This window comes from Erpetoichthys calabaricus, chromosome 3 (genome assembly GCF_900747795.2).
Source record: "Erpetoichthys calabaricus chromosome 3, fErpCal1.3, whole genome shotgun sequence".
NCBI lineage: Eukaryota > Metazoa > Chordata > Cladistia > Polypteriformes > Polypteridae > Erpetoichthys > Erpetoichthys calabaricus.
The window spans coordinates 219,137,359-219,150,421 of record NC_041396.2 but is presented as its reverse complement, the minus strand read 5'-3'; the positions used below and the strand labels follow the sequence as shown (position 1 = coordinate 219,150,421).

General features: G+C 35.9%; 1 protein-coding gene across 1 annotated transcript in view; it reads right to left on the bottom strand.

The window, feature by feature from the left end:
• cep85l (centrosomal protein 85, like) overlaps nucleotides 1-13,063 on the bottom strand; it is a 157,551-nt gene that overhangs the window by 19,723 nt on the left and 124,765 nt on the right. Inside the window, exons 5-7 of the mRNA XM_028797800.2 lie at nucleotides 9,164-9,278; nucleotides 7,708-7,893; nucleotides 5,181-5,333 (exon numbers count right to left, since the gene is read on the bottom strand). Of these exons, the coding sequence (XP_028653633.2) occupies nucleotides 5,181-5,333; nucleotides 7,708-7,893; nucleotides 9,164-9,278 (454 nt within the window). The remainder of the gene's footprint in view (nucleotides 1-5,180; nucleotides 5,334-7,707; nucleotides 7,894-9,163; nucleotides 9,279-13,063) is intronic.

Here is a 13,063-nt window from a genome sequence, read left to right as displayed (position 1 = left end):
TAAACTAAAAACATACAGAAAATTGTCCTTGTAATGTACCATAAGCCATATGGATGGGAAAGACCATGCATTAGAAAGTTCTGCAAGACTGTAGTTGTGAACCATGTTCGTGAAATCGGTTACTACATTTTGAAATATCAAGATAAGCATTTAAATTGCTGTTCAGCTGCAAAGGACCACTTGTCAGACCACTAAGTATCCATTAAAGCTGAGTGGCAAAGTTTACCAAAGCATTTTTCACAACAAGTATGCTGTGTTTACAGATGACCTTGGCCACTAAGTAAATTCCTGCATATTTGCAATGCTCCCGCGTGGCTTATCTGGACATTGTGTCTAACCACACTTGTTTCTTCTACTCATGGTAGACTTTCAACCCCAGGGCTCTTCAGTTGCCATATGTGGGTCGTCAGTGAACGTAAAAAGGAAAAAAAGGAAAGAAATAAAAAACTTGCAGTATTAGTACAGTAATCCCTCCTCCATCGCGGGGGTTGCGTTCCAGAGCCACCCGCGAAATAAGAAAATCCGCGAAGTAGAAAACCATATGTTTATATGGTTATTTTTATATTGTCATGGTTGGGTCACAGATTTACGCAGAAACACAGGAAGTTGTAGAGAGACAGGAACGTTATTCAAACACTGCAAACAAACATTTGTCTCTTTTTCAAAAGTTTAAACTGTGCTCCATGACAAGACAGAGATGACAGTTCTATCTCACAATTAAAAGAATGCAAACATATCTTCCTCTTCAAAGGAGTGCGTGTCAGGAGCACAGAATGTCACATAGATAGAGAAAACAATCTCTAGCAAACAAATCAATAGGGCTGTTTAGCTTTTAGGTATGCGAAGCACCGCGGCACAAAGCTGTTGAAGGCGGCAGCTCACACCCCCCTCCGTCAGGAGCAGGGAGAGAGAGAGAGAGTTTGTTTCTCAGTCAAAAATCAATACGTGCCCTTCGAGCTTTTAAGTATGCGAAGCACTGTGCAGCATGTCGTTTCAGGAAGCAGCTGCACAAAAGATAGCAACGTGAAGATAATCTTTCAGCATTTTTAGACGAGCGTCCGTATCGTCTAGGTGTGCGAACAGCCCCCCTGCTCAATCCCCATACGTCAGGATCACAGATAGTCAGTGCAAAAGAGAGAGAAAAGTAAGCAATCTAGCTTCTCAGCCATCTGCCAATAGCGTCCCTTGTATGAAATCAACTGGGCAAACCAACTGAGGAAGCATGTACCAGAAATTAAAAGACCCATTGTCCGCAGAAATCCGCGAACCAGCAAAAAATCTGCGATATATATTTAAATATGCTTACATATAAAATCCGCGATGGAGTGAAGCCGCGAAAGGCGAAGCGCGATATAGCGAGGGATTACTGTAATGGAAATATAATGCTGATTACTGTGGCTGGCAATACAACACCCCCCCCCCTGCAAAAAACATAGAACACACTGTGAAAGATTAAAAACAACACATTAACTATTATTTACAAGGCATTTCTTTATTCTTAATGGGAGAAGAAAATGCGAAGCATCTGTACAGATGCATGGGAAACAAAAAAAGAGGTTTCCGCTGTGCGTGGAGTTTTTTTTGGAGCATGGCTAATGTGTGCCCAAGACTGGCACATACTTAGTGCAATGATCTACATTTTATTTATTTGTTTCTGTGGCTGTTTGTTGTATTTTATTTGTGGTGTTCTTTTTTGTTTGAGGCATGGTGGTGCAGTGGTTAGCACTGCTGAGTCACAGCTCAGATCACATACTTGGCCACAATAATCAGTTCAGAATTGTTGGCAGGCTTTTTCTGTAGCTCTCAAGAATACTTAAAAGACCATTGCACCTCTATAATCCATTAAAATCTAGTTCCGTTCCTACTTCCCATTTAACTTCAAAGCATTTCACAAAGTTCAGTAAAGTTTGCAAACATTTCCATGATTTTGACGAATTCTGGGCAAAGCAAATTCAGTGTAATTCACTCATCACTAGTAGCCACCAACCAACACTTCCAATCCAAAACTGCACTGCTATGGCTTTGTAAAAATTAGCCATGTGGGCCAAGTAGAGTTGCAGAAGACACATTTGGGATTAGTACGGCGACTATACACCGTTGTGTTTACACAGTGTACCACTTAAGACAGAATAATGTGCAGGTACACTGAAGGAACCAAATGTTGTGAAGGAATGTGAGAATGTATACTGCAATTCTCTGGCATATATGGCATAATAGGTGTAGGTGTACTTGAGGGGGGAAGCCGATCGACTCTTGCCCTGGTTTCCTATAGAGAGATTGTATGCAAGAGGTGCAGAAAGAGGCTTCAGATAATTCAGTATAGGCAGGTGGGGCACAGTTAGATATAAAAACAAAACAATATGACCATAATGTTCAGGGGCATCAGCTCCATTTTGGAGGTGCCCATACATTTTCAGGATCTCACAGGGAAGGTAAGCAGGGTTATGGAAACTCAATGAGTCACCGTAAAAACAAGTCCCTAGAAAAATTAGCGAGCCTTATACAGTGGGTTGTCTTCACGGCACACAGGTGTAGGATAGGTGGACAGGCTAAAATTCAAATAATTGTTTTTCACATAGGAGCAAATTACACATGAAAAGAACAAGCTGCTAGTTTCTGCAATCCATATTCAAGGCATTTAACATGCTAGGCTGAGGAGTAGAACTGACAAAGTGATTTCTCTGAAGGTCTGCATATACCATATACTCTGCCCTATCCTAGACGATGCTACAATAATTCACCACCTTTTAGGTGTGATGTATTCTACTCAGATTAATCAACCTTAAACTAACCTTGGACCCCTTAGTGTAGCGTTGACAGATTAAATAACAGAGTAATTAAATAGAAAGAAAATGACCCATTCAAAAAGAGCAGAAAATAAAATGTAATAAAAAAATTATATATAACTCACAAAAAACAAATGACAACAATCTGATACATAACTCCACACCCCAAAATTATACAGTGTACAAATAATGCGTATGGAACAATCTTTTTCCTGTCTCCAGATGTCACATCCTAGAGTAAAAAATACATCTCACTCAATCACTCAATCCACCAAACTCTTCTGTTTGTTTCTTGTTATAAATCCTCAGCCCATGAATAGCCACTCCGGGTAGTGGCAGTGGCCAACTCCAAAATGAAACGTGATCCAATATCAAAGTTGAGAAATCTTCCCTCTGGTCTGCACCTGCTACACCCACAGTAATGTTTTTGTGTTTTGTTCCTTCTCTCTCTCCCACTGTCTTTTTTGTGCTCCTCATTTAACTGTAGGTTAGCGTCTGTGTCTCAGTGCTACAAATAGTCGAGGTGAGATTGAGGAAATTACAAGGTTTATAGTTCACATCATGGTGTAGAATATAGGGGAATACCTTTATAGATCACTGGAGTTTTTTTGTGTGTGGAAAAGAAACAATCCAGCATTAACCATAGAGCTTATGGGAAAATGGGAGCAACTGTATAATTGGAAAGCTAAAACACAGGTGGAGAGGAATATTGTGAAAAATACAAAAGCCATCTTCAGTATTTTAGCAGTAAAAATATGGTCACAAAGGAGGTAATGTATATTAGGAACAGCAAGTGTGAACTCTCACAGTGTCCATGGCTGTTGAACTGGACAAACACTCCGCCAGAGAATGAATTTACACAGGTTCCACATTAAATATGGCAACACAGATGTTCCTGTAGCGGCCCACTTCAACAGCCATGGACACTGTGAGAGGGACTTTAAAGTCACAGTGCTTATGGGCAACTTCAAAACACAGCAAGAGAGAAAAGAATGGGAAGTTAAACTCATGCTAAAATTTAATACATTACAACATGGATTGAATAGAGACAAGAGTTTTATGGCCAGATATGAGGATTGTTTACATCTCTCAGAATGACAGACAACCTGTCTACAGACCACATTGTTTTGAAAAACTCATTACAAACTTCAAAAGACTTTGTTGGACAGTTATCTTATCCAGAGATCTTGACAATACATTGTTCTTTTCTCTCTTGTTAAATTAACCCTAGCCTGAATGAAATCTATTAATTTTTTACATTTAAAATTTCTCATTTAAAGATTTATCAATGTTGTTTCTTGTCCTAGAGTGTGTATATAAACATAGGGAACTCCAGTTTCTGTATTACATCTTGCCTGAAGAAGGGGCCCGAGTTGCCTCGAAAGCTTGCATATTGTAATCTTTTTAGTTAGCCAATAAAAGGTGTCATTTTGCTTGGCTTTTCTCTGAAAATTTGGAAATTCCAGCAAGAAAGACGTGCTGCTTTGATTAAAAAGTTCCTGTGACCTTATTAAAAAATTAGTGAGTACATATACAAGTCTTGCCACATATTTTTCACTGACCACAGAGGAAATTTCAGTAGATTGGGGGAAATTAAAAACAAATACTGCCCCCCATTGTATAAAAAAGGTGATCAGGAGGATCCAAGTAGCTCTAGGCCAGTAAGGTTATGAGAAAATTAACAAAAGCAATTATCAAGGAAAAGATTGACCAACTCATGTAAAGAACAGATGTGAACAGCAAGTTTGGTGTTGGACAGAGGAAGTCATGTTTCAGTAATAAGCTGGAATTCTACAATGAAGCAACAAAATCATATGATAAGAGACATGTACTGTATTTGTTTTTTTTTTTTTCTTTATTTCCAGAAATCATTTGATTTGATTCAACATGAAACACTTCTGATCAAACTAAAAATAGTGGGAGTTCAAGGCTCAGTGTGCAGAGGAGTGCAAAACTGGTTTAAACAGAGGAAGCCAAGGGCTATGGTGAAAAAGTAAATTATGCAATAAAAATGAATAAAATATAAATTTTACAGTTACAGTATTGTACTGTCTTCTAGATGGGTTTCCATTTTTCCCCATATTTAGTGTGCTAGTTTTATGAAGGCGAATTACAAACTTTCTTATCCCCTTTCATTTACCACTAAACTGTCAGGTTGCATCAACACAGATATCACTCCCAAGTATGCCTGGCTCTGCCTGCTAGAAATTAATCTATTGTTTGGTTATTTTAATTGATCCTGTAATCAATTTACAACAAAACCTACCATAGCTAAGCATTAGGAAGTTATTAATTGGACAGCCATTTAAAAACCTAACAAGCTGTGCAAAGAGACTAGCCATATCACTTTTTAAAGGTGAAAAAAAAAACAAAACCTGAGAATAAGACTTTTACCTGTTCAGTCTGTTTCTGGATCTCATCAAGCGTTGGCAAGTCAGCAAGATATGTTTCCAGTGTCTCAATCCTCTGTTGTTTCTCTTGGTTCATTTCAGATTCTCGCTGACATCTTTTTTTAAGGCTACTAATATATCTGTCTCGGGTTTTCAACTAGAGAACCAATAAATAAATAAATAAAGTGCTTAATCTAAATAAAAGAAATCATTTTAGTTAAGGTCAAGTAAATTTAAACCACCCAATAAGATAGTAATGAAAACAGGTAAGGTAATTCAACTTTACACAACTTGTCATTTCTTAGTCTTCTAATGTGAGCAAAATATTACTGAATATACATTTTATTGTGAGCAAGGTGCTACTCTCAACTAAGCTACAGTACTTCAAGGTACCCACTGTGCAACATTTATGCAAAAAATGACCCTAAACAAATTCCCTGGTTTTGTTCCTTGCTGAAAAACTAATTTTAAATCAATAGGTGATGTCTAAATTACCATATACATCTTGGATAATTTTAAATATATAGATCAGATCACTTTAAATGAAGCTGTTAAAGTAATGTAAAGAAACACTGTTAAACATTATTTCTTATGTGTAAACTTTATAAAGTAGACATGACATAAAATACAGTAAAATATGTATTAGAACAATGAATTGTCAAATGCAATATTCAACTTGAGGGTTCTTTCATTCTGTCGGTTTATAAAACCAAAATAAATAATGTGGGCTTTCAGTTCAGTTTCAATATATTGGGGTTAGTATCCTCAAATTAGCAGCATCAGCAGATTTCTGCTTAATGTATTTCTCAGTGTTTGTCCAATGTATGTATACAACTGTTGCAAAGATACTCAACTTACACACTATACACAGTGTTTTTTCATAGTATACTTATTACAATGCAGTGGGGTATCCTTATTAATCTGGCATGATTTTTGATTTCAATTTTTTGCTCTCCATTATATTCTTTTGATTATCAGTGATGCTACAGTAATTATGATGTTAGATTTAGGAGAGCCTTTAACACTACTGGCCACTCTGTTCTCTGAAAAAAATTATGCTGGATTCTCAAACAGTCTTTGTGTGGTTTAGTTCATATTTATCAAATCAATCTGAGTATGTACAGAAATGTGATGATGGACTTGGTCATTATACTCAGAAATTAAATACAGGGTCCTGCAGTGCTCACTCAGTATTCGGATATTTACTGGTTACTCTTTTGCATGCTTCCGTGGAAAGCATTATTAGAAAACTTAGGTCTACCACTGCTTCAAAAAAAATGAAAATATTATCTGGGAGAACTGTACAGATTCTACAAGGTCTTGTTGGTTTTAATTAAATAGGTCTAAATGTTGCTTTTACTTAATTGGCACACAATTTAAGTGTTATCTTTGACAACAAGTTGTCTTTTAAAGCTCACATTACAACACTATCTAAACCCTACTTTATTTTTTAAATTAAAAATATTGGAAAATTAAGATACATTCTAACATATGGAAGATACCCAGAAATTAATTCATTTACTTACAGTAGAATTGACAACTGCAGTGACCACATAACTCCTGTTCTCAAGTTCTTACATTGGCTTAATTTCAATGTAACACTAACATGTGAAGTATTAAATGGCTTTGGTCCTGCTTTCCTGTCTGAACTTATTACTACATTCAAGACAGAATGCACTTATCATTAGATGCCACTCTACCAATATTCTAAGAACTAATAGAACAAGAGCTGCAATGATCTGCGTTCTTAAAGAGTGGATCCATCCATCCATCCATTTTCCAACCCGCTGAATCCGAGTGGATGCCCCATCATTCTCAGCTTTCAAATACATCCTGAAGACTAGAGCATACTGTTAAAGAGCTGCTACTTAGCAGTTCTTATCGCATCCCTGTTTGTTAGTCATTTCTATAAAAATGAAAGTATTCCAACTATGACCCCTTCCTAACCAACCTCAATTGTTTTTTTCGGTGTCCTGTTGTGGTATATGATACCAACACTACTTTAGAGCTATTTTCTTGCCCATTGGAAATATACTGGAGATATTGGGAGCCTTAGAACACAATGATCAAAGGATTTTATCATCTTATTAGAATACCAAGCATCATTTATGTAATAATGCAAAATGCAAAGGAGAAGATAAATGGCCACTTGGCCTAGGTTACCAGAACTGTGACTGTGGTTTTTAGTTGTAAACCCCCCAGAAGTTCTTTTTTCTGTCCATGGATACTCCTAAATGGAATGTATGTTTTCCTTTCCTCCAGTTTCAACTAAAAATATCTTAACTGTAATAGCAACAGACAGTATCCAATGGAATTCATTTTGTTTAAATCAGATTGATGAAACTATTCACTGTGCATTTAAATTAATATTTATTTCTTCATGTGTACATTTTGTACTTGGTACAATTTGTATTTTATCTGTGTCTTGTAGTATGACAAACATCTGGCCATAAAAGGCACGGTACAAGAAGCAATTAATACCAATCACATTTTAGAACTGGGAAAGAAAGGTCTGTGATGAAAGTACCTACCCTTTCTTCCAGCTTCCGGATTTCTTCTGTGTTCTTTGAGGATCTTTGCTTCAGTACTTCTGAAAGCCGTGCAATCTCTAACTTGGCTGCAGCAAGCTTAGACTCCGGTCCCTCATTTTCACCATGAAAAAGTTGTGATCTTACAGACAGCTCTGTCTGCAAAGGAAGGCTGTCGCATGTCATCTCCTGTTAAACCAAACAAAATGAGGTAAAATGTATAAGGGGTGAAAGGATTTTTTTCATTAAATATAATTCAATGTTGATACTAATCCTGTGTCTGTTATGCTGTCCAGCACTCTGTCTTGACAAGGATTTTAATTATACCATTTAACAGCTCTGGGGTCCCCAAACGAAGGCTTAAAAGTGCAGCATGTTTTCACATTAGCTTGTTTAATTTTATACACTTTACTCCAAAAATATCCAGCAGCATACACAAACTGATTTGGACTACAGTAATCCCTCCTCCATCGCGGGGGTTGCGTTCCAGAGCCACCCGCGAAATAAGAAAATCCGCGAAGTAGAAACCATATGTTTATATGGTTATTTTTATATTGTCATGCTTGGGTCACAGATTTGCGCAGAAACACAGGAGGTTGTAGAGAGACAGGAACGTTATTCAAACATTGCAAACAAACATTTGTCTCTTTTTCAAAAGTTTAAACTGTGCTCCATGACAAGACAGAGATGACAGTTCAGTCTCACAATTAAAAGAATGCAAACATATCTTCCTCTAAAAAAAGGAGCAAATAAATCAATAGGGCTGTTTGCTTTTAAGTATGCGAAGCACCGCGGCACAAAGCTGTTGAAGGCGGCAGCTCACGGCAGCTCACACCCCCTCCGTCAGGAGCAGAGAGAGAGAGAGAGAGAGACAGATAAAAAAATCAATACGTGCCCTTTGAGCTTTTGAGTATGCGAAGCACCGTGCAGCATACTTAAAAGCTGCACACAGAAGGTAGCAAAGTGAAGATAATCTTTCAGCATTTTTAGACGAGCGTCCCCCCTGCTCACACCCCCTACGTCAGGATCACAGATAGTCAGCGCAAGAGAGAGAGAAAGAAAAGTAAGCTGGGTAGCTTCTCAGCCATCTGCCAATAGCGTCCCTTGTATGAAATCAACTGGGCAAACCAACTGAGGAAGCATGTACCAGAAATTAAAAGACCCATTGTCCTCAAAAACCCGCGAAGCAGCGAAAAATCCGCGATATATATTTAAATATGCTTACATATAAAATCCGCGATGGAGTGAAGCCGCGAAGGGCGAAGCGCGATATAGCGAGGGATTACTGTATTACTCCCTTCGCTTTGAACAGTAAAATAATTTTTTTTTTGTAAAGTAACCCTATTCTTTCTGTAACAAAATGACAGATTTTAAATTTACATATGAAATCTCTTCAGTCATTCACAGGTATCTACATAAATAATACTTCATTACATACAGATGAATCTAACAAAAGTACCTTGAGCTGAAAATGGTATGGGTTATTACATATCCGAACCGGACCCTGCAGGACTTGTGTTTGCAGCTCATTTTCCCTGATTCTTTGTTGAAGTTGGTGGATCTGCTGTGCCTGCCTGAAAAGTTGAAAGTTAAAAGAGGATTACATTAGAATGGACTGCTTAAATCAAAGTGCAGAGACTTGAGAATGTTCTAAAACAAAAAGGTCAAAAATTAAAGTAGTAAAACAAAATAAATAAACTGATGACAAAGCAGTTACTTTCACTTGTATTCAAGTGGAAAGACTTTAGCATTTTTTGTGGACTTTGCAATGGAAATGACAAAGTGCTTTATAATACTGTATAATACGTAAGTAACAGCACAATTTAACAGAGATATCATCACTTTATTTAATCTATAACATGATCAAAATGAAAAAAGAAAGAAGGAAAACAAATAAGGAATAGGGAAGGGAAGCAGGATTATACAATTTTGTTTGAGAAAAGGTTAAATGGGCAAAATAGCATAGACACTTGACGGAATTTCTGGGTGACCCAAACTTTTGCCCATTTTAATCTTTCTGTTTTATTTCCCAGTTTCAAATATAGCTTCTTCTTTGAAACTAAGGCCAGCATCCCAGAGTCATCTTTTTCACTGCTGCAGATGAAACTGGTATCTGACATGTACTACTTAAGGAAGCAGCCAACTGAGCATCTGTAAGGTGGCTGATTCTCTCAAACTACGGACTTGCGTACTTGTGCACCTGGGCCTTCAATTTCTTTTTCTCCCTAGTATGAGCTCTTCCTACAGAAGAACAGAGAACACCTTTGAATGAAATCTTCAGTTTCCTGTCAATCTGTCACATGGAATAACCTTCTTTTCGCAAAACAGGAAGACACAGAGTTTTTTTTTCCCTTATTTTGGCCATTTTTTAACCCAGAATTAAGCTTTAGGTATCCCAGCATTTGGAAACCCAAGGAATAACAATAATATACTTACTTTATTAACAAGAAGAACAGGTTTCATCTGTACTAACACAGTAAGAAAGGTTTCTCTAATAACCAGTTTGCATTTAAACCTGATTAAAGATGAACTAATAGAGTTTATAATTAGAAAACTGAAGTAATTGCTGACGAAAATCAGTTTTATATATGTCAATAATAAGTCATTTCAAGTGGTAACGGACATTTGCAACATTAGTAATGTCAAAGTTTTATCTTTAAATCAACTTAATGTTACTTTCATTAAGCATACACCAATTTCTTTCAAAAACATGAACATTTCCAGGTGATTCCAAATTTTTGAACACTGGCAAATATCAGATCAGGATCCAGTTCTACTATAGAAATCACACCACAGAACACTTGCAAAGCCAATAAACAGACACTGAAAATATTAAGGGAAAAAAGATGCTGATCTAGCAAAACCACTAGTACCCCATTAATTAATTAATTTAGTTTTATGGTTTACATTTGCAGACATATAACCATTTGACTTGTCTTGATGTCTATTTATGAAGGCTGTCGAGCCTTTTGGGGTTATCCTTATTTTTGGTACCACAGACCTGTAAAACCCAAATTTTTAGGTCTCTTTTGGACCATACTTTGTGTAGGAAATGACACCCTTGTGGTAAAAAAAATAAACCAATAGAGGTTTTCAGCAAAAATGATAAGAAGGACTTTAAATTGTACAGCCATGTCAACCAACTCCAGGGGTTCACCCCTTAATGGGCCGCAAAAGGTCAGGAAGATACATCCTTCACAAAAAATAAAAAAAAAAATGTGGATTTGGTAATTTAGGCATATTAAGTGTCATTTTATGCTATTTTGAGGTTGCTACTCATGAATATGATAATATTCTTGATATTTGGTTCTTTGCCAGTGGCCCTAGCCCTAGAAGAGCACTCACAGAAAGGTTAAAAATGACAAATTTCAAACATAAGCATGTGGGCTATAGTTTTAGACTACTACAAGGTCAGTGATTACGAATATGATAGGCCTTTATGAACCTCTATCAAAAGGTGAAAATGACAAATTTCTATTACAACTGAGAAAAATTAGACTTTAAACATTTAAACTAAAGCACACATTTTAAATTTTCAAATATTTCATGCATTTATTCTTGTTTATCATAGGGTGTTATTTCATGAAGCAAACCATTACATTTGTTACAAATGCCCCGAATTACGGTAGCTTATGCTAATTCAATCTCTTTGGAATCTGAGATCCCAAGATACACTGTACAATTATACAAATGCTGAAGAACTAATTCTTCAAGGAACCCTTGTCATGGGTAAAACACAAGGAATATTTCTCTCCAAGTGGGAAAAGTGATATAGATCCAGAAGGCAAGCAAATCTGAAACTAAACATTTAGCAGTATTTTCACATTAAAAATCCTCAATACTTCAGTATTATAGAAGTACTTTGGAGTTGTTTTATTTTAAAATGCATTATAATATAATGAAAAATAAACAGAACTTTGCATACCATACAAACAGCATGAGAATGCAAGTTATTGGAGGAGTTGCTACACCTGTCTATGTATCAAACGAGAGTTTACTTCAGCCACAAACATACATTTTTTTACTTCAATCCAAGTGATAAGCCTATAGAGACAATGGAGGGGGTGCACGCAGACACAGGACCAGGCACTGTGAGGCAGGAATACTAATCACTCTGCCTCCAGAAAACACATTTTTGAGATTAAAAGCATCTATCCAGAGAAAATAGCATGGAGGATTACAGAAGACAGGATCTCCACAACGATTATACAATTCATGAACTAGTGAGTGAGCAGAAAATTTACTTGTCTGAATATTAACATTTACTTATATTAAAATTTTAAATACACAAAAGTTCAAATGTAAGAAGTATGCCACAAGAAAAGGTTAACCTAATATATTTCACTTACCCTTCAGAGAACCAGTTACTATTTTTCTTAAAGTTCAATATGATCCACTTATACAAGAAAATAGTACAAAAATAAACTACTTAGACTAGAGATTTAATTACTCTTGACAAGTACAGTAATCACCTGCAAAAAAAGTGCTACAACATTACTCTTTAGAAAAATAGTTTGAATAATAAATGCAATATACTAAAATTGCACTAATGCATTTATTTTTACAGTTTGAACAGTTTTGGAGGAAAACCATTTTTTTTAAATGACAATACCTTTTAAAGCACAAGAAGTATTAATTATCTTAGAGTATAATCCGTTTTCCATAACTAAACAAGATTAAAAAAAAAAAAAAAAAACACTTCATAAATATCAACTAAAATGTCACAGCCTCTTGCTTGGTAATACAACAACCTAATATACACTTACAGCCTCATGGCGCCACCTTATGGTGGAGATGACTAAAAACCTATCTTTTATTTCAAATCAGGCACAGTAATAGATTTTTAAAGAGGCTTAATTTTAAGAGGGCAGCAGATTTTCTACAGAGTTTTTCTTCTTGGAATTAACGCCTATGAGCAAACAGTTATTACATATACATATATATATATATATATATATATATATATATATATATATATACATACAGATTGTGACACAGACTACGAATGCAATGAATATATATATATATATATATATATATATATATATATATATATATATACACACACACATATATTTTATGTACATACATACATACACCCAAATGCATCTTTTAACTTGCCATTAAATGCACTAAAATTAAGGCACGCACTTTTCTCCCATTATACTTATATTTTTTAAAGTCAACTTTAAAAATACTTCTTTAAGATAATACATCTTTAAGATGTTTAAATATTCAAAATGTGCAAAGATTTGAAAAGTTCTAAAGAACATTTTTCTCGCCACTGACCCATGCTACTGCAACTCCAGATTCTCAGAGATGACTAGAGATGGTGGCAGACTTCAGTCATATTATTCAA